Source organism: Hyaloscypha bicolor, assembly GCF_002865645.1.
Source record: "Hyaloscypha bicolor E unplaced genomic scaffold K444scaffold_116, whole genome shotgun sequence".
NCBI lineage: Eukaryota > Fungi > Ascomycota > Leotiomycetes > Helotiales > Hyaloscyphaceae > Hyaloscypha > Hyaloscypha bicolor.
Window position 1 is genome coordinate 193633 of NW_020194618.1, and position 19746 is coordinate 213378.

Sequence of the window (19746 nt, forward strand, 5' to 3'; positions counted from 1 at the left end):
TATATATTATACTATTATATTACTTCCTTCCTAAAAAGAAGTCTAAATACTTTTATTTAGGGAATTATTTAGTTATAATATAAAAAAGAAAAAAGAGGAAATAATAGTTATTAATCCTATTTTATCTAATTTCTATAGCTTACTTATAATTAAAGTATAGTCTTGACTTTACTAGAATAACCTAGTTCCTAGTATATTCTGGCTAGTTCTTAGTATTTATTACTTATATTATACCTATATCTATATTAATAATATAATCTAGAAGTATTATATAGGCTATAGCTAATATTAGAACTATTATTATTAGGTAGTCTTTAAATAGAGATAATAGATTAAGTTTATTTATTAATATAGGCTTTAATATAATAGCTTGCTTGCCTTTTTTCTTAGTTAGGATAGTAGTATTTGGCTTAATTATACTATTTTTGAGCTACTTAATTAATTTCTGAGCCTTCTCAAGCTTAATATATATATTCTCAAGTTATTTTTCTATAATAGAAACTTATATATTAAGGGCAGCTATTTAAACTACTTTATTATTAAATTCCCGGGCCTTAAGCTATATGATTTTGGTTTTATAAAAGCTTTTAAGGAATTTTCCGACTTCCTAAATAGTATTATTTACTAATTTATTAATATTTATAGGATATTATTTCTTTAATTTGGCTTTTAGAATTATTTACTAGCTCTTAATTTTAGACTAGTACTTTATATAATAACTATTACTTAGTATTATATATCTTCTAGTTATAATAGATATCTTAATACTAGTTTAGTTACTTTTATTATAGTTAGAGTTTCCTTTATTATTAGAAGTCTTTCTATTTTTAGTTTTTTATTATTAGAATTCTTATTATTATTTAATACCTTATATTTCTTAAATAAGCTAGCCTTATTCTTTTTTATTTTCTTAGTATTTGGCTCTATAAGATTAATTAGATAGCCCTTATTAGTACTATTTATTCTACCTATTTAATTATTAGATTTATTATTACTAGTAACTAAAATCTCTATTTTATTATTTTTAGAATATTTTACTAAGATATCCTCTATAATAATTTCAGGTATATTTTTAAAAGTAATATGAGCTATATTTTATATATTAACTTATTCTTAGGTAAGAGAATTACTATTTTCGTTTATAAAAGTAATTTGGCTAGTAATTATATTAATAATAGTAATAGCTATTAAACTTGAGATACTATTATTACTATTTAAATTATTTAGGATCTAGTAAATAGCTTTACTTAGTCTAGCTATAGATAATATATTACTAGGATTTCTTATCTATTTTGTTTTTATTAATAGTTCTATTAAGATAATAGTAATAATATAAATAATTAAAGTTATAAAAGTTAAAGTAATTAGAAAGATTTTCCTTAATTTTTAATAATATTTTAAACTAATATAGGCGAGTATTTACCTTTAGCTTAGCTTTAAGAATTTACTTTTTTTTATAATTTGCTTAGATAATAAAGTATAATCTAATATAGTAAAGAAAATAAATACTAAGATAATAGAATAAAAGAAATATACTAGAATTTAAATAAAACCCGGGAAATATCTAGATTTTTTTTCTCTTTCTCTAGTTATAAAAGCCTTATTATTAAGGTTTATTATTATCTGAGTAGTTTTTATTAAACTTATTTTCTTTAGTATATTAAATCTATTTATTTAGCTAAATAAGAGGTCCTGCTTTATTAGGATTCTATTTATGAAATTTATATAATTTAAATACTAAGTTCTTAAAGTTTAATATAAGGTACTATTTATTATTTATATTTTATTTCTTTTATTTAATCTTATAGTAAAGCTTATTATAAAGTATTTTAGAAAAGAGAATTTTTTTAATTTCCTATTCGAGTTTATTATTAACTTTAGTAGAACTAGGCTCTTTATTAGTCTAGCCAGATAATAAATTAGTAAGATTCTTATAAAGTCTATTTATATAGAAAATTAATTAAATCCTATATAATAGGAAAAGATCTAATTAATATAAATAGTCGACTATTTTATTAATTTTAAATAGTCTAATAAGAAAATAGTCTAATTTATTAGATAAATAGTTCGTTTTCTATATCTTTTTAATTATATAGATTATATTTCCTAAACTAAAGTCTAGTTCTTATTATTTCTTATTAGCTTACTTGGCTTAATATTCCTAAGCTATTATTATATATTCTCGGGTATAATTAATAGTAATATTAATTCTCTTAGCCTATTATTATACTTTTTCCTAATTAAGTTTCTTTTTCGGTATTTTGAACTTTATTATTAATAGTATCTAGTTAAAGTTTAGCCTGGGTTTATATTTATAGTTAATTATTAAAGGAAATAAGCTAGTTAATTTATATAGGCAGGTAGTACTTATAATATTAAATACCGGAAGTAAATTTATTTAATTATCCTAAAAGTAATTAATAAAGAAATAAAGTCAGGTATTAATAATCTAATTAATAATTTCTGTTTATTTATTAGTTTGGGTATATTCTATAGTTAAAAGCTTTAGCTTAGTTCTAATTAATCTTAATAGTTTATTTATAAAGTCTGAAATGAATTAGAGTTCTTAGTTACTTATAATAATAAAGAGAAATCCTCGAAATTACTAGATATAGTAATATAATAGGCTAGTAATAGTCTTAGTTATAGTATTCTTAGTTATTAATAGGCTTATATATTATTTAGGTAATTAATTAACTATAATAAATATATTATTATATTTCTTATTTATAAAGCCAGAGATATAGAAGTTTATAGATAAATTGTCTTATATTTTTAGGGAAACCGGTAATAGATATAATAGACCTAATATTTTATTTCTTGGCTTATAAGATCTTTAATATTTATAATAGTTTATTATAAAGTAATTAATATCTAAAGAAAAAATAAGCTACTAATAAAGTCTCTAAACTAGGATTTTTATCTTATTTTAACCGGGATATATAGTAGTTATTATACTATGAATTTATTATAAGAGCCTAGTTTATAGATTATTATATTTATCTAATATAATAAGTCTTTTATTATAAAATATATAGCTATTTAATATTTCTTATAGATTTATATTCTCTCGAGATTTTCTGTATTTGTTTTCTAGAACTAGGTCTATCTAATTAGCTTATAGAACTTTAATTATAATAAATAGCTTATTTATTTCTTTTATCTTAGTAGAAATATAAGTTATATTTATTATCTTAGTAAAAGTAAAAATTAGGTCTAATAAAATAACTTATCTAGTTCTTTTAGCTTCTTTAGCCTATTTCTAAGTTAGTATAAACTCGTTTTTTCGGGATAAGATATTAATAATAGTATTATTTTTACCTAATTAATAAATAATCTAATAATGAAATTATAATAGGAAATCTATTTATTAGATTTATTATTTATTTAAAAGCCTTTTAGTACTAAAATACTCGAGAACTTTATAATTAGTAATAATTAGAAAATTAGGTAAGCTAATTAGTTTTACTTATTATTTCTAGAATTCTTAGATAATAATAAAAAGTTCCTTATTATAAACTTTATAATAGCTTTTGACTTCTTAAAGAGCTTTGAAATAAAATAAGACCGGGTACTATTATTCGTTCTCTGGGCTTTTTTAAGAAAGTATATCTATAATAGCTAAATCTAAATAGTTAGTTTCCAGGCGGGTTTCTTTATTATATTTAAAATAGAGAAGTATAGAAATAAAAAGAAGTAGATCTTTAAGCTAATTAAAGGTATTTAGCTAGGTTTTATTAAATATAAACTTTAGTAAAATATTCTTTTTAGTTAAATAATTTAGGAAATAAGAGATATATCTATAGACTTAAATAAACCTATAGTAGAAGTTATAAAAGCCTAAAAACAACTATATTTTCCTTTTTATTATAGGTTAGTACTAGTTTCGAATAATAGAAGTTTTAGTAAAATCTATTTATATATCTTAATTCAAAATAATAAATCCTAAAAATATTATCTTAAAGACTTTAAATTTATATTTATAAATATTAACTTATAATCTAGTATTCTAAAGCTTTTATAGAACTATTTTAATATATTATTAATACTTTTTCTTATTCTTAAAGAAAATTAGTATATTATTAATATAGGCCAAATAAAAGTTATCTAAATAGTCTATTAGGATAATATTAATATATTACTAAAAAATTACTAAACTATTATAGAATCCAAATAGTAAAATTACTAGTTTAAATAATTTATATCTTATTCTAAAAACTATCTATATTATAGAAGCTAGTTTTATATAAATTTAATTAAAAGTATATTAAATATTTAATTTAGTAAATACTAATAATTTGGCTAATTAGTTAAAAGTCTTAGTAATAAGTAATAGGAAATAATAATTCTTTTTTATTATAGTATTTAGTTATTAATAATTAGTATAAAATTATGGGCTACTATTTTTCTTTTTAATAAATAAGACTAGTAATAAAAAAAGGGATTTAGATAGCTTAATAAAATTCTTTTTTAGGTTTTTAATAAAATACTTTCTTATTTTTTTAAGTTTACTAGAGCTTATTTTATAGAAATAAACTATTCTTATTAAGGGATCTAGTTTATTAAAATAGAGCTTATAATTAAAGAATTAAGACTAGGAAAGCTTATTTACTACTTTCTTAAAGAATACTCTAGTTATATTATATAGTTATATAAAAAGAAATATCTAGAGTTTTTAAAGTTCTTTAGAATTAAAAAATAATATATTACTAAGAATATCGGATTTATTTATATCCAGGAAATATATTAGATTACTAGTTTAAATATAATATCCGGCAGGCTATAGTATTAGTTATCTAATTACTATAAATAATAGTAGATATTTTTTTAGTTTATAATTCTGTTTTTTAAATATATAATTAATTTTATTAATAATAACTAATCTAACTAAGTTATTAGGATCTTTAGTACTTAATTAGAAAATAGTTATTCTAATAAAATAATAGGAATAGTCTAGTAGCTTAACTATTTCAAAAGTATTAAGGTCTAGCTCTTTCTTTCTTATCTAGTATTTAGCTTTTCTTATAAGAGGATCTTATAAAAGAATAAGAAATATATTCTTTTATTTTTCGAGTCTAGTTTTATTAGTTCTTTTTAGGATTCTAGTTAGAATATTTTTAGAATAGTTATTTTTTTAATATTTCTTATTAAAATATTGGATTTTCTAAATAAGGTCTAGCTAATTTATCTTATAGTTCTCTGGCTAATAGAATTAATTCTATTAATAGTATAATAGAATATTATACTTTATTAGCTATTTTCTTCCCAAAATTATATTATAAGAGCTAAGGTTAATAATAAGCAGATATTATTAAGTTTAAAAGTATTAATTAATAGCTAGATTTATAATAGCTAGATATTAAATAGCTTTACTAGATTATTTATTAAAATCTTATAAGAAAATAGGGGTTTTAAGTTTATATAAAAGTATTTATAATACTTTTATTAAAAGGCAAATATACTTTTAGTTAATTAGAATATATATATTTATTCTAGTATTTACTAAATACTAGAAGATTATAGTTTTACCTTTTTAATATATTTAATAATTAATAAGAAACTAGTTTCTACTAATTAGCTAAATAAGATCTATAGGTTTTTAGTAAAGTTCTTATTTTAAAAAAGCTATCTTTATATCTAGAACTAGACTTTTCCTAACTTATTAATATTATACTTTTTATTAGATAATAAATAGGAATTAGTATTCTTATTATTTATTCCTAAATTATTAGCTTTCTCTAAATAATTCTCTTTAATAAGTATAACCTTATTAAAGTTAAAATAAGTATTTTTTATATATCTAGGCTTTCTATAGCTATAATAATAAAGGCCCTCTAGCTAGTCTAGTTTCTTTTCAAATTCTCGGTAAACTACCTTTTTTAGCTATAAAAATACTAGCTACTAAGATTAATTTATTAAATATAGGATTATTATAGTTTCTTGAATTCCGGTAAACTTTCTAGCCCGAAATAATATTTAATAATAAGTAGTTTTTACTAGTTATTTTTCCTGAAATTACTAATTTTTAATTAAAAGAAGCCTATTCTCTTATTTTATATACTACTTAATAAGGTTCCTAGAAGTATTAAACTTCTTATTACCTAAGCTTTTAAATAGCTCGAGATTTATTTTATTTATTAAATTATTATATTAGTTATTTAGTAACTTTTCTAGTTTTATTATTAAGTAAATAAACTTTATCTAGAATATTAGAAATAGCTTATTTCTTTATCTTAAATACTAGTATATCTCTTTTATTTTCTAATATTCTATTTCTTTATTTTTACTATAAGCTTACTAGAGAATCTTAAAGATCTATTTAGTAATTAAGATCTATCTAACTAATTCAGGTTCTAGTTAATTATAAATAAAGTTATAGGTATCTCTAGTAACTAGTTATATTATATAAATAATTTTTAATAATTTACTATTAAATTTAGAGAAGTTCTATATTAGTTTATTTCTTATATTAAATATCTAATTATTAATCTAGTAATTGTTTTTATTTATAAATAGAATAAGATTCTTAATTCTAATAAGCTATAGTTAATTACTATAGACTAAAAGTAAAAAAAAGCCTTAATATTAGCCCCTAAATAGTTCTCCTAATAGGAATCTATAATATTCCTAAATATCTATTTATTTGAATTTCTATTTTATTACTTCTTTTTATATTAGTCTTTTTCTTATATAAAATTAACTAGTAATTACTTCTAGCTTATTAACTTTCTTAATAAATTAGTTAATATATAAATAGAATTTCTAGTAGTATTTTGCTTATTTATTAGCTATAAGGTAATATTTATTAATAAGATTATTTCGTATAAGTAATCTTTATTAGGTCTTATTTATTTTTAGAATATTTATACTAATTTTAAGTTCTAAGTTAACTAGCTATTTCTTAATATCTTTTTCCGAAATAGTATTATAATGGCTTTTCCGTTTTATTATACTAGAGCTTCTTATCTAATATACTTATAGTAATAGTACTTGGCCCCGGGCTATTTATAATAGTTTTAGAAAAGATATTAGCTATAGAGATAAGTACTAAGTAAGTTCTTCTTATTTAATATTAGTAAACTATAACTAATTATTATCTTATCTAATTTTAAATTAGTAAACTAAAACCGACTATTATCTTTTCTTATTTTAAATTAGTAAACTATTACTAATTCTTCTTATATTAGGAAAGGAAGCCAGTTCTTTTACTCTTATTAGTATTAAGGGAATATTATCTGCTCTAGTTAAGGGTTAGGCTCCGAGATTAACTAGGTTATAGAGAATAATATCTTTCTTCTTTTGTATTAATAAAGAACCGACTATTAAAAGGGGAATATTATCTGCTCTAGTTAAGGATTAGGCTCCGAGATTAACTAGGTTATAGAGGATATTATACTTCTAGTTAAGCTCTCTAGTTCTTTATAGTTTGAGGAGATTATTAAATATTAAAAGCAGTATTCTATCTTTGCTTTCCAAGAATAAATACGGATCCTTTGCTAGTAGTATTATATTACCTTTATAGGCCGAGTCGAGTAAGCTTAGTATTATGTAATAGCGGGATTAATATAATAGTCAAAGGCTCAAAGTTTAAAGAATCTCATATATTGGAAAATACTAAGCTATAGAATAAAGTAGAGAGGATACCTTGATCTTTAGTATTATTACGTCTAAGCAATTCTGGCTTAGCTTCGTTTTGTGCCTGTTTCCGATATCCTGTCCTTGGCAGATCATGCCCTTACGCCAGCCGTCACACCGACAACCAGTCGGTAGTTCCTCGCTTTCCTGGCGCCGACTTGCACTACGTGCGCTGGCCCGAACCCGGTGCGGAAATGCCTGCGAGTATATGAGTTCCTCGCAGTTTGAAGAACCCAACCTGGGTCACATGATGTCCAAGCGGCTCATTCTCAGACAGCAAGGGCATAATATATACTATGACAAGTATTACCGTTCCCATCATTATACATGGAATGCCCGTCATCTTTCTTTATGTTCCATGTTCCAAGAATGCTATTCTTGTAACTTTGTAGTCCAGATCTATATTTTATTAGTACTTTCTGCAAAATATATAGAATCTCACTTACCCAGCATGGCCATTATTAGAAAATGATTGGGCATCTATACTAATAGTGAAAGAAAAAGTAACCCCGGTCGAAAATGTGACTTGTTTGCTTGCTACGCCTTCCCACTTAAAAAGCCCATTTGATCTCACTTTTTCCATATTGCTCGAAGAGGGGTTCTTTTTACAAGCTGAGCTGCCGTCTTGAGCGCAATACTATTTCGAAGTTAATTCCAAGACGCCTAATTTGAAATAGGAAAATCGTATCATATGAACAAAACCAACCTACCACTATTGCACTGTAGGCATTGCCGCAGTTAACCAAGTGTATGCCCTGAACATAGCGTTTATCGAGCACACTAGCCGTAGTAAAGGCGAGAATGTTAAAGAACAAAGTCAAAAAATAAAGAGGACCCATGGTGGTGAAGATAAATACGTATCAAGTCTGTAGTAGGTTTCGTCGATCTCGCTCTATGTAAGAGCTATTGAACAATGGAATTTAACAACGGTATTGGGAATCATAGGTGCCTTTTATCTGTGGAAAAACGCGCCCCCCTCCCTTGGAAGTAAGATTTGTGGCTGCCACTAGTGAACGCTTATCTACTATCCCTTTAACGGTTAGACTTGAACTCACACTAGCAAAGATTATACACCTTCTTGGCAAGAAAACAATAAAGTAAGCGATATGGATATAAGCAATAAATGCAAGCAAGCCGGTGTCTTCGGCCCAGATTCTAATAGGTTAATTAATATCTGATATACTAGATTTAGAATCGGATATAGTATAACCAGTGTCTTCGAGATGACCTCAGTGTCTTGGGGAAGTTCTGAAGGAAGTTATCCGTACTATGAGGAGTTGAGTTATTAAAGTCCAGGCGAGGAGAGTGCTATAGTATAAGCAGGCTTGAATATAAATGTGCCTTGCCCACTTCTACCGGTCTTGTCCCTTATCCAACATTTACCTCTTCCTATAGCAGCTGTCATGGCGCGCTTCTCCCTTACTGCATTCCTTGCGGTATATGCAGTTCCTGCCTTTGGGATTGTGAGTGTTCACTGGATAGCTTTGCGGTCAAGTGATCTGTGGCCGACGCGTTTTGTAGCCGACACACCGGACAGGCTCTCGCGTTACACACGATTAAGGCAGCCTCGTCGCTCCAAGTTGGAGCACACTTTTTCTTCCTTTGCTGTATTTCGGTACTCTCACAGTTTATGGCATTGTATCTTTATCAAACATCTAGGACGCATCTTCTCGTCTGATCACCTACGTTGCCAGACCTCGCCCGCGGGCCCGGGCTTTCGGACGGGCTCCCCAGCTTGCAGATGGCACCAACTCACCAGCCGCAGCCCTCGATCCTACGAGCTTCCTCTTCGGGGTAGCAGCAATCTGCTGGGCGCAGAGATGGGGGACAGGAGGAAGGGTAAAGGGAAGGCTTCACGAGGCAATGGATCCAACACCAAAGACTACACTTCGGATGCCACTGCTCAAAGCTCGTCGTCCCATGTCGATAGAGGCATAAAAAATCCTGTGGAGTACCTCGATTATTGCCAAATGAACGAGAAGCTTGAAGCAGCAGCCTTCAATCGAGGATCCAAATCGGATAAATTCGTGCCGCTCAACAGACTCGAGGATATATGGAGGGATAGATTGGGTCGATTCCTAGTTATCCTTGGGTTGGGGAAGGACATATTCTTGGTTAATGATATCACGAAAAACCTCATCAAGACGCTATCGATCCTGGTTACTATCGGGTGGAAGAAATGGGATGCATTTGGGGATATATTCTTGGAAGAGAGAGGGGGTTCGGTGAGAGGGGATCGCAATGACCACAATTTGCCATACCCTCTGGCGATCCTGGAGGGGCAAGACGGCGACCCTTTCCTCGGAGAACATTGGGCCGGGAAGTTTCGCGCCGAACAAAGTACCTTTATCCCTATCATCATAAAAGAAGGCGGGAACGAGATATACCGGGAGGGACGGCCGCTTCCCTTCATTAGATCGCAGACACTGAAGCTGAAGAATGGCGGATATGGAAGTGTCACCAGAGAAATTATCGCTTGCCACCACTTTCGTAAGTTTTCCTCCGTGGGTTTGATCATCCTAATCACTGAAAGAGGTCTACGACCAAGGACCGCTCATTTGCTGCAACACTTGAGCTCTCCTCACTGACTTAATCTAGAATCTAGAACACCCTCTGGTGAACCATTCTTGCATCCTGTTCGTAACTTGCTACGTCCTTGTGAAGGATACATCACTGATCAGAATCACAGAAAGAGATGAGGGTTGCTCGAAAAAGATTTCCAGCAAGAGGTGACTTCAAGAAAGAGGCTCGAAACCTGGCAGATTTGAATTCAAGTCTTTCTGATCACAAACGAATCGTTCGATATCTGGCTGTCTTCACTGTTGAGGATGAGGAGGACCAGGACGCCCAAAAAGAGTTTAATATCATCTTACCACTTGCCGACACTGACCTGCAACAATTCTTATACGACAAAGCTTTCGAAGGCTCATGGGGTAATGTTGCCGAAATTGTCAAGGAAGCATCAAACCTTGCCGATGCTATGAGGTGGCTTCATGAAGGCCAAATCATCTCAGGAAAAGTTCTTGTTTGTTGCCACATGGACATCAAGCTTGACAATGTTCTAGTCTACCAGAACGACAATCCTCCTGTTGGCTGGTGGAAAATCTCGGATTTTGGCATTTCATCATTGAAAGAACGCAAAAAGGAGCGAATAGCCCCACAAAGGCCCACGTCAGCACTTCTCACCGTCCCTACCACGAGCCCAGCGGAATCGCTAAGGATCATCACGGCCCAAATGAGGACGACTGTGAAGCGCCCAGCTGGGGCATTTTCCGCTCCAGAAGTTGAAGCAGGAGGTAATGTTGGGCCAGAAAGTGACATATTCTCGTTTGGATGCATTTTATTTCAAGTTCTTGCCAGAGCCACTGGCGGGATTCGATTATTGAAGGAACTCGATGACAACAGGGCCTCCTTTGAGGAGAATGGCACTAGAAACGATCATTTCTGTCAGAGAATGGAAGGAAGGAAAGCCATTCATAAGGATGTTAGTCTATGGTTGAAGACTTCGGACGGCCTTCGAGGGACTTTACCTGATCGAAGTATGACCATGAACTGCAAAAAGTTGATTGAAAAGACCCTCGAAATTCCTCCCGAAGCCAGGCCAAGTGCAGCAACCCTTCATGCCGAATTGGCCAAGATTGCCCATGGCGAAGGGGAGGAATACTCCTTCGATAAGCATTCCAACCTACTATCTGATGTTTCCCGTTCATCCGCAAGCAAGCCAAAGTCTGTGGATAGACCCCAGATTTGCATCAAGCCTTCACCACCAAAGACAGAGCAAGAAGATCTACCCGATCGAATGTCCGTCTTAACCATGAAGATGCCAACAAGTCCGCCCATCTCCCCACGGCCCACGCGAGGCACCTTGGAAATCAATGCTCAACCTTTTCAGCCGATATCGCAACCACTACCGACTCCTCCTCTCGATACTGACCATCAAGATTCCCCAGAAACTGTACAACCCGGCCCCATGCCACCAATGGTGATGGGTCGAGCACCCCCTCGAAACCGACCAGACAATCCTCCTCCTCCACCACCACCGAATTTCTCCAACACCCGGCCCCAAAATACTATAGACTTCCAAAGAACGTCAGACCAGCCTCCACTACCTCACTTCTACAACCCGGCAGTCCAAAATACTGCATACTTTCAAAGAACGTCAGACCAGCCTCCGCCACGTCACTTCTATAACCCGACGGCCCGAAATACTGTAGACTTTCAAAGAACGTCAGACCAGCCTCCACCTCACTTCTACAACAACCCGGCCCAAAATACTGCAGACTATCAATACACCTCACCACTGATGCCTCTTCCGCAGTCTCCGATGACTTTTCCAGGGCAGCGCTCCAGAAAGGACTCTGCGCATACCAGCCAGAGTTTTGTTCATGATGTGGTGGCTCGCCGCTCAGAAAGAGGCGAACTCATACCTTTTACAACCCCGCCAGGTGTCATTTCAACGATTATCTCCTCCACACGTGCGAAAATTATATTCATCGCACCAAAAGAGGCAGTGGTATACACATTATACGGTCCAGACAGTGATGCATATAGTAAAACGATTTCTCCACCACAGAACTGCAAGTGGCAGAATGGAAGCCTCGCCGGGGACTTTGTTGCATTGTGTAGCGTCTCTGATAGCCATAATACCCAGGTATGATTTCTCACTCACTTATCCTGTCATCCCACCACTTCTAATTCTCTTCGCATCAGGGACTTCACCTCTATAAATTATCTCTGAGCTACCACAACCTTATGGTCCACGAAATACAACTCAAAACAGAACTCCCTTATTTTGAAAAGTTTACTGTGTCAATGGATGGGAGGCTGCTCCTTGGAAGATCGAATACAGTGCGATTATATGAGTCGTGGTGGGTAACTTCAACGTCGCTGTCAGAGGCAAATTCTGATAGCCTAGAATAGTGACGCCGAGGGAAAAGAATTGCAAATCCCAGCATCAGGAGGCAGCAAGTTGCAACGAGTGTGGTTCAGCACAAATGGCCTTTTAGCCTTTGCGTGGTTCTCTTTGCCAGGGAATCTACACAATGTGAAGATATGGGACGTGGTCGATACAAATATAAACGGTGTTCTCCCGTGCCAAATTGTAAGCAACTTTTTTCCCACAAAAGATATTTCTGACAACTAAGTAGCCGGAGAGTGATAACTCGGCGTCCGCTGTGAAGGATATCGTTCACTTTCCGAGTTCACCAATGTGCATGGTATGGAAAGAACACGATTTCGTCTCACTGCTCCAAAATTCAGAGCGTCCACAATCTGCCCAAGCGGCCCACTCACAGCAACTGAAAAACCTACAAGCAATCGTTGTCACCCCAAACGAGGAGGCCATTATATTCATCAGATCGTCCAGGAAAGGGCCTTTCAAAGTTCAATTCAAATCTACGATTTCAATTGCACGCATTCATCGAATTGGGGAGACTAGGGTGCTGGGGAGTATCTCTGAAGAGAAAGATCTGCTTTACTATCTGAAGAAGCCGGCGAAGTGCGATGTGGTTATTGATCGACACACCAGTACAAACACTATGGTCCGCGTATGGATTGCACATAGCAATGGAGATTTTGAGGTCAAGGATGTCGATTTACCATGAGTCGATGGAGTTTAGGTTCAACTACACCACCTCTTCACTCGCTGTCGACATTTGCTCGTTGCGGTTCTTCTGTTTCCTCCGCTTCCGCGACATGATCATCCAAGATCCTACGGTGATGAAGGTTAGAGATACTGTCATCAGAACGAAGATCCAAAATTGTCTTGAGATTGCAAATCCTGAGCCGTCGGAAGTCTGGAAGGTGAAGAGATTCATGCCGAGGAAAGACTGTTCAAGGATGTTAGCATAAATGGGTTATCAATAGTCTCATCTGTGGACTTACAGTAACAAAACTGGCTGGAAGGAAAATCAGGGTGACAATGGTGATTAGGCGTACAGTTGCCGAGTCATCGACAGTATCCTTTGTCAAGCTCCAGATGTTTCGATTGATCTTGACCGCGGTTGATTGGCTTTTGAGGTTGAGGGCGACTGCCAGCTAAATAAATGATCCCAATCAGTTCAAACCGTCCCGGAAGATTTCTTTAGTTCTGTGCTGACATACCAAACTCAGTATTTCTTGTATCCTCTTTTCTAGCAAGGCAACGGTAGCAATGTGCTCATGGGTATGGACCTCATACGACCGAAGCTCGTCCAAAATCTTGATCGAATGAAGCTCTCCATACAACCCCTGCCTTTGTAGCGTCTCATAAAGGCTCTTGAGGGACTTCACAGTTGCCAGAGTCGAGCGCAGTCTAGGGGAGAGAGGCAGGACTTTCTCGAGCAGACTATGTAAGCCTTGAAGAGTATCTGTGCCTCTCCCATAATGACCTTCTCTAGCAAAGTCAAGCGACAATGCAACAGACGCCTTGATATTGTCAGCGCTAAACAACCTCGGAGCCATGCTCAAGTCCAGATACATACGATGTGTTCGGTGTCTGCACTCAGGGTTTTCAAATACCATCTCCAATCACCAAAATAGGACGACAGGGCTAGAATATGGGAAAGCTCCCAATCATCAAATGAGCCTCCACTGTGATCCCATTCTAACGCACAAGCTTCGATCCGTTGCTGTAAGGTTGAGTTTGGTCTCGGGTGGAGAAAGATCCATATGCTTCCCGGTCCATTCGGGACATGGCGATGATATATCCCAGTCTGCCGTATTGCCCAGGAACTTGACGAGTTCCCTATAACTTCTTCAACGTAGCTGAGTCGATACTGTACTTCTAGATTCAGAATTAGATATTGAGGCGTTGAGATGGAGTGAAGAGCACACCATAGGAGCCGTCAGGGTTGTTCTTCGTGATCATGCTTCCCGTGCCGGCCTCTGACTCTTTGTTTCCAGTAGCAAATGAAAGTAGGAGGTCTAAAAACTGAGGCCCAGTACGGTGGTGATCAAGGATTGTTTTCATTGCCTGATCGGAGATTTTCAAGGGCTTTATGGAGTTGGGTGCACATATGGATCTGGAAATTAGTTGAGAACTCGTGCAACATTGTTTGGCAAACATTCTTACATAAATCTAGTATGCGGAGAATTATTCCCATCAAGATATTCTCTGAGCTCCTTGCCTGCATTGACTGTTTTATGACGAATTCGAGAACCGTTGCCGTTTTCGGGAACTTAAGAGAGGCAAATATTAGCCAAATTTAGCTTCATTTTCAAACCCGACGCCTGAAGCCTACTTTGGACGACATCCAAAAAATCCACCTTCATTTTCTCTTCATTAGAAAACAACTTCTTCCGAGCTCCCTTCAGTCGTCTTGATATACTTTCGGAATTATTGATGAAGATGTTTCCACCTCTGGCGTACTCGGCCCACGCATCGTCCTCCCAAGAGCTGACCGCGTCGCGGTCTTCGAAAAGGCCCTTCTCATCGACGGTTGCCATTGCGACTGAGCACGTCCTTGATCCGTTACTCTCAAGGACAGTTCCTTGGATCTTGTACAATTATCAAGCTTGATACAGAATGCCTTGTCTATGGCTCTGTTGCCCGCGCAGTCTCGGATCAGCAGCCAGGAAGGCTTGGAGGGTGCGGGCAGTGTACCTTGTGTCACCTGACTAGCCTGGTGAGCTGCGCCCACAGCATGGATGGAACCCACCCATTCGTTCCTATTCCTGCTGCAATTTAAACAGCAATTTATCATTTGTGGAATCAATTGCAGAATAGGGAGAGGCTTAATGTATTGGGTGTGCCTATGCATACATCACACATTCTAGCCGCTGTGCTCGATGATTCCCTTGGATTGCTTCTTTCGTACCGCTCCCACGCGTTATTCCACCACGCGCGTGTCTTCAGTCACTGAACTATTGTGAGACGAGTGCTTAGCAAGAGTCGCTACCGGACTGCAGAAGTCTCGTCCGCTGTCACAACTTACTCGAGCTCATCCTGTGAAGCTTTAGCAAGTCTCTTGTTTGCCCCTGCGAGGCACAGAAGGGGCAAGGCTACCTCGGTGAGGTGTCTCGGCGCAGTGAAGCTGAACACCCCATTCTTTTCCTAAGACATCTTTCTCAGCCACAACTCGAAACTGGAAGTAGCCCGACGGTCCGCCTCGCACGGTGTGTGGCAGACTCACATAAACTGCAATATCTTCGTTAAATATCTTCTTCAGGAGCTTCTCCAGCTTTGTCGCGTCGATATATCTTGCCAAAGTAGGCTCGATAACGCTTTCGACGTTAGGCATCATGTTAATTGCAAAAATCTCCTGATGTAACGGTGATCGAGATGGCGTTGGTGGTTGATCGCGGGATGGCTGCGGGATGGTGCAATCTAGGGCGGTGGCCCGGCTGGAACGCTCGAATTTATGGGGGATCTTCAATGCTAGGGGGCTTGCGGCTCTTATTCAACCCAACCGTTTGGATAAATCAGTAGCCAATACTGTGCGGCCCACGAGCCTGCGGGCCGCTATCAATAGCGGCAGCGATTGCCACAAACAGTCACCGAGCTCGAGGATTGAGCCAACTATGGCTTGCATCAACTAATCAATCGGACAGGTGACATGCCATGAACAAGCCAGAAGAGCAGATATTGGACGGATTTCAGACACTGATTGGTACGTCAAACCTGGGATCTCTTGACACAAGGAGTCAGCAGTGCCAAGATAGGAGAGTGAACCGCTTCAGCGGGAGGGGAAAATGGTACCAGCCCGGAGTCGAGTCCCAGGCCAGAATCCGAATCTCGGGACGGGTATGAGAATGGCACGGCTCCACTACTTTAAGGATCCTGCCCAGCGCAGTGGAGTCAAGAAGAAGCGGTTGCCTTGTTTCGGATGTTTTCAGGCGTGGCCAAGGTCTCACCTCTAGTCAAACCCTCCCCATGATTCATTTAGATTTTCCCTATCCCCCTAATCAACCTCGTGCCTTGCGCGTGCCTGCGCGCTCCAGCCACTTGGTAGTACAAACTATGCTTTTTCTGCAGAACTGTACATAACATCAGAGGCTGGAGCTTTTCGTCCGAAGTTTCCTCGCCCATTTTGTCATGGATCAACCAGTGCGGGGGCACGAAAGGGGACTCTCTCCAAATACCTTAGGGGGAAGAACTCATTCCGCCTCAGATAATCCAGATAGTCATCAAACGTCAAACGATCTCGCCGGACATGTAACCATGCGGCAACCTGTCGGCGGGCCGCACCGCCTTGTGAAGTAAGTTGTCTTCAGAATCAGCAAGCCGCACCGTCGCAAGCTAACAAGAAGTTATTTAACAGGAGGAAATTGTACCCAATACATATTTTCGTGAGCGTATGATTCTTGAATGTTACAATACTTGTGCTGACGATATGTTTTGCAGTTAATAGTTATTAGCGGAACAATTGGCATGGGCTTGTTCGACAACAGTGGCGAAATCCTCAACATCGCCGGGCCTGTCGGCGGCCTCATCGCATATATTATAGTTGGTATCGCAGTCATTTGCATCATGGAAGGGGTTGCGGAGATGATTGGCCACTGGCCTATCGCAAATGCGATGGTGGAGTTTGTAAAGGCGTTTGTGGACAAAGATCTGGCAATCGTTGTAGGACTTGCGTACTGGTATCCATCTCCACCTCCTACATATTTGCAGACGCTGACGAAACTAGGTACGCATATGCCATCAGTTTTGCCACCCTTATCATTGCTGCAGCAAATTTGGCTCGTTATTGGGACTGGTCGGTGGTATTGCAGGACCTCATGTTTATTCTTGGTGTGCCTATACTTTTACTCGTGGTCAACTGCTTGGGAGTATTTGTAAGTTATATTACTCTTATAACCCCATTAAATCAGCTGAGGCTTTACTCATGAATGGTAGTGGTATGGCAACGTTGAAGCTGTCATGGGTCTCTTGAAAATCACCCTCGTCATCGGCTCATTTCTGGCCATGTGCGTAGTTAACAACCAAGGCGAGAACATCGATCCATAGCTGCTTTGATTCTGCTAACATTACATTGATGATAGATACACATGCACCAACACCGAACGGGAAAATTGGAGGAGCTTGTGAGGATCCACATCTTGGCTGGCAAGTCAACCGTTGCTGATCTCGGTCCGTAGATATCAATGATGGGTTCAAGAACAATCCTATTGTAGCATCCAATCCAGCAATTGCCGTATTGTAAGTCACTTTAAGTCAAGCACTCTGTCTTTTGAACAACAGCTGATGAATATTCCTACCCAGAGTGTCAATTCCAATCGTCGCCTACGGATACATTGGGGTCGAGATCGTGGCCGTCACCGCTCTGGAGGCGAAGAACCCCCAACAATCCCTTAAATACCCCGCAAAGCTCATTGCATGGCTTACAGCAACCATGTACTTCTTTTGCGCTCTGGGCTTCTACCTGAACGTGCGCTGGACGGATCCGCTTCTGCCCAGTGTGCCACACAGAATTGCCCATGGAAGTCTCACAATTGCTCCTTCGACGAACACGACCCAGACAAACGCAATTGTGGTGATCGCTATCCTCAACGCCAACAAACCGGATCTGCCAGGATTCCTCAACGGATGTTTGATAATGGCGGTTCTGAGTGCCGCAAATACAGCTCTCTACGTTGCATCTCGCACCCTGTTTGGCCTGACTAGAGAGCTTGATCCCCACAACAGGTATTGGGGCTGGGTCTCGAAATTGAGTACAACCACTCATACCAGAAGGGTGCCTGCAGCAGCACTCTTCGCATCGGCACTGGCTTTCTGCTGGGTTCCCCTCCTGCACTTGACAAAAAGCTACACTGATCAAGATGTAGGTCCTGGAGTGTACATTATCGATTGAAGCGAATACTAACTCGTCTCAGTTACAAGAGATTATGAGCGGCATTGCAACAGTTGCTGTCGTTATTGTTTGGGGCTCTCTTTGCCTGGCGTTCATCCGATACCGTAGATGGTAACGTTCCCAATTGCCATCCAGAAAATCATATTACTGACGGAGAACGCCCCAGGCTCAGAAGGTTTCGCGACTCTGAACAACTTGCCCACGATTATCGGGAATACAACCACTGGGCCGTGAACAACGACCGCGTTCCTTTCAGTACAATACTTGGCTGGATGCAGCCCATTCCCGCTTATATCGGTCTGATATTCTGCATCTTGACGGTGTTCTTCTTTGCCACCACAGGATGGTGGAACCGCGGCGAGAAACACATTGATATATGGTCTACTTTCGTAGGAGTGAGTTTCATCTTTGCCTCCAACCGAAAGTCAGCAGCGCTTGAGAAGCGCAATTTTGCTTACTTTTACATAGCCCGTAACTCTCGCGATATTCTGGCTCATCCTGAAAGCCTTCCGATACGGGAACAATTTTGAGTGGTTTGTCACCCTTGGCAGCTGGGAGGATTTGCAAGACCGCCTTGATCGGCTGTCTTCAGCACTTGTGACCGACGCTCCAGTCGGAACAAATTTTGTAGAAGCGGGAGGAACTGTCTTCGAGATGAATCACCAATTCACACAATCGCCTGCCCCGCAAAGTCAGAACGGGCTGTTGGCAGAGCCGGGTGATTTTGGCTATGTAACAACACGCGCCGACACTGGACTTGGTTTCGGTTTGGGGCCTGGGAATCTTGCATACCCAGATCGGGTGAGGACCCCAAGCCCGAGGGCCATACCGTCGAGAGATCTGATACAAACAATGGAACAAAACAATCGGGGAGAAACGCGGCGGAGGCCGGTTGCTGGCGCCATACCACAATCATCGCACGACGATATTCAAGTCTTGGGGCAAGATCGCAGACCTGGCGATAGACCTGGGAGATTCCAGTCAGGGTTCCAAAGCGGGTCCAGGCAGACATATGACCATCATCCTTTGAACCCGGGAGATGGGAGTAATGTAATATAGAGTCCGCATAGCCTTGTAATCGTAATGTAATACCCATGTATGAACAGAATAAAAGTCGCCAAAATGATGAATTCGCCTGGTTGATACCTCTCACTTGAGGGAAATTTGGAGGTTGTCAAGTCAACAGCCGCTAGGGAAGGAAGGACTACTTTGGCTAGCTGCCCCCATAGAAATACATCATCTTTCTACCCCCTACTCTGGCCTTTGCCATCGTTGGAGCCCACCGGGAGTCTATCCTGTAACAGATGTTGGGGTTGCTACGAGAGGGGGCGAAGTAAGA

General features: G+C 37.1%; 5 protein-coding genes across 5 annotated transcripts; 2 read left to right on the forward strand and 3 right to left on the reverse strand.

The window, feature by feature from the left end:
• Nucleotides 1–7690: 7690 nt before the first annotated feature.
• K444DRAFT_29153 (uncharacterized protein) lies at nt 7691–8641 on the reverse strand. The gene is made up of 3 exons (XM_024871666.1): nt 8346–8641; nt 8082–8272; nt 7691–8034 (listed from the first exon to the last, which is right to left on the reverse strand). Exons 1-3 carry the CDS (start codon nt 8472–8474, stop codon nt 7905–7907), a joined length of 450 nt encoding a protein of 149 aa, XP_024734426.1. The 5' UTR covers nt 8475–8641; the 3' UTR covers nt 7691–7904.
• A 734-nt stretch (nt 8642–9375) lies between these two features.
• K444DRAFT_29206 (kinase-like protein) lies at nt 9376–12674 on the forward strand. The gene is made up of 5 exons (XM_024871672.1): nt 9376–10125; nt 10234–10271; nt 10325–12286; nt 12346–12503; nt 12551–12674. Coding segments are annotated over exons 1-5 (2829 nt in total). The 5' UTR covers nt 9376–9455; the 3' UTR covers nt 12552–12674.
• Nucleotides 12675–13259: 585 nt separating this feature from the next.
• Nucleotides 13260–14584, reverse strand: K444DRAFT_644408 (uncharacterized protein; the record flags this gene model as incomplete). The annotated part of the gene is made up of 5 exons (XM_024884959.1): nt 13260–13463; nt 13519–13671; nt 13738–14040; nt 14097–14398; nt 14449–14584. The coding sequence occupies 5 exons, from the start codon at nt 14582–14584 to the stop codon at nt 13260–13262; spliced, it is 1098 nt and encodes a 365-aa protein (XP_024734428.1).
• A 756-nt stretch (nt 14585–15340) lies between these two features.
• K444DRAFT_614920 (uncharacterized protein) lies at nt 15341–15911 on the reverse strand. The gene is made up of 4 exons (XM_024880615.1): nt 15747–15911; nt 15620–15667; nt 15549–15559; nt 15341–15477 (listed from the first exon to the last, which is right to left on the reverse strand). Exons 1-4 carry the CDS (start codon nt 15855–15857, stop codon nt 15444–15446), a joined length of 204 nt encoding a protein of 67 aa, XP_024734429.1. The 5' UTR covers nt 15858–15911; the 3' UTR covers nt 15341–15443.
• A 263-nt stretch (nt 15912–16174) lies between these two features.
• On the forward strand, nt 16175–19526 carry K444DRAFT_691587 (uncharacterized protein; the record flags this gene model as incomplete). The annotated part of the gene is made up of 11 exons (XM_024887798.1): nt 16175–16357; nt 16607–16812; nt 16972–17243; nt 17288–17391; nt 17453–17523; nt 17564–17640; nt 17695–17755; nt 17819–18377; nt 18430–18518; nt 18574–18802; nt 18876–19526. The coding sequence occupies 11 exons, from the start codon at nt 16175–16177 to the stop codon at nt 19464–19466; spliced, it is 2442 nt and encodes an 813-aa protein (XP_024734430.1). The 3' UTR covers nt 19467–19526.
• Nucleotides 19527–19746: the final 220 nt, after the last annotated feature.

Excerpts from the sequence above, each read along its gene's own strand:
- K444DRAFT_29153 (XM_024871666.1), bottom strand. The coding sequence starts at position 8,474 with ATGGGTCCTCTTTATTTTTTGACTTTGTTCTTTAACATTCTCGCCTTT. Across the intron at positions 8,273-8,345 it reads ATGCCTACAGTGCAATAGTG|TATTGCGCTCAAGACGGCAG; the intron begins GTAGGTTGGTTT and ends ACTTCGAAATAG. Across the intron at positions 8,035-8,081 it reads TCTAATAATGGCCATGCTGG|ATCTGGACTACAAAGTTACA; the intron begins GTAAGTGAGATT and ends AATAAAATATAG.
- K444DRAFT_29206 (XM_024871672.1), top strand. The coding sequence starts at position 9,456 with ATGGGGGACAGGAGGAAGGGTAAAGGGAAGGCTTCACGAGGCAATGGA. Across the intron at positions 10,126-10,233 it reads TATCGCTTGCCACCACTTTC|AATCTAGAACACCCTCTGGT; the intron begins GTAAGTTTTCCT and ends GACTTAATCTAG. Across the intron at positions 10,272-10,324 it reads GTGAACCATTCTTGCATCCT|AAAGAGATGAGGGTTGCTCG; the intron begins GTTCGTAACTTG and ends TCAGAATCACAG.
- K444DRAFT_614920 (XM_024880615.1), bottom strand. The coding sequence starts at position 15,857 with ATGATGCCTAACGTCGAAAGCGTTATCGAGCCTACTTTGGCAAGATAT. Across the intron at positions 15,668-15,746 it reads ACGAAGATATTGCAGTTTAT|GAAAAGAATGGGGTGTTCAG; the intron begins GTGAGTCTGCCA and ends AAGATGTCTTAG.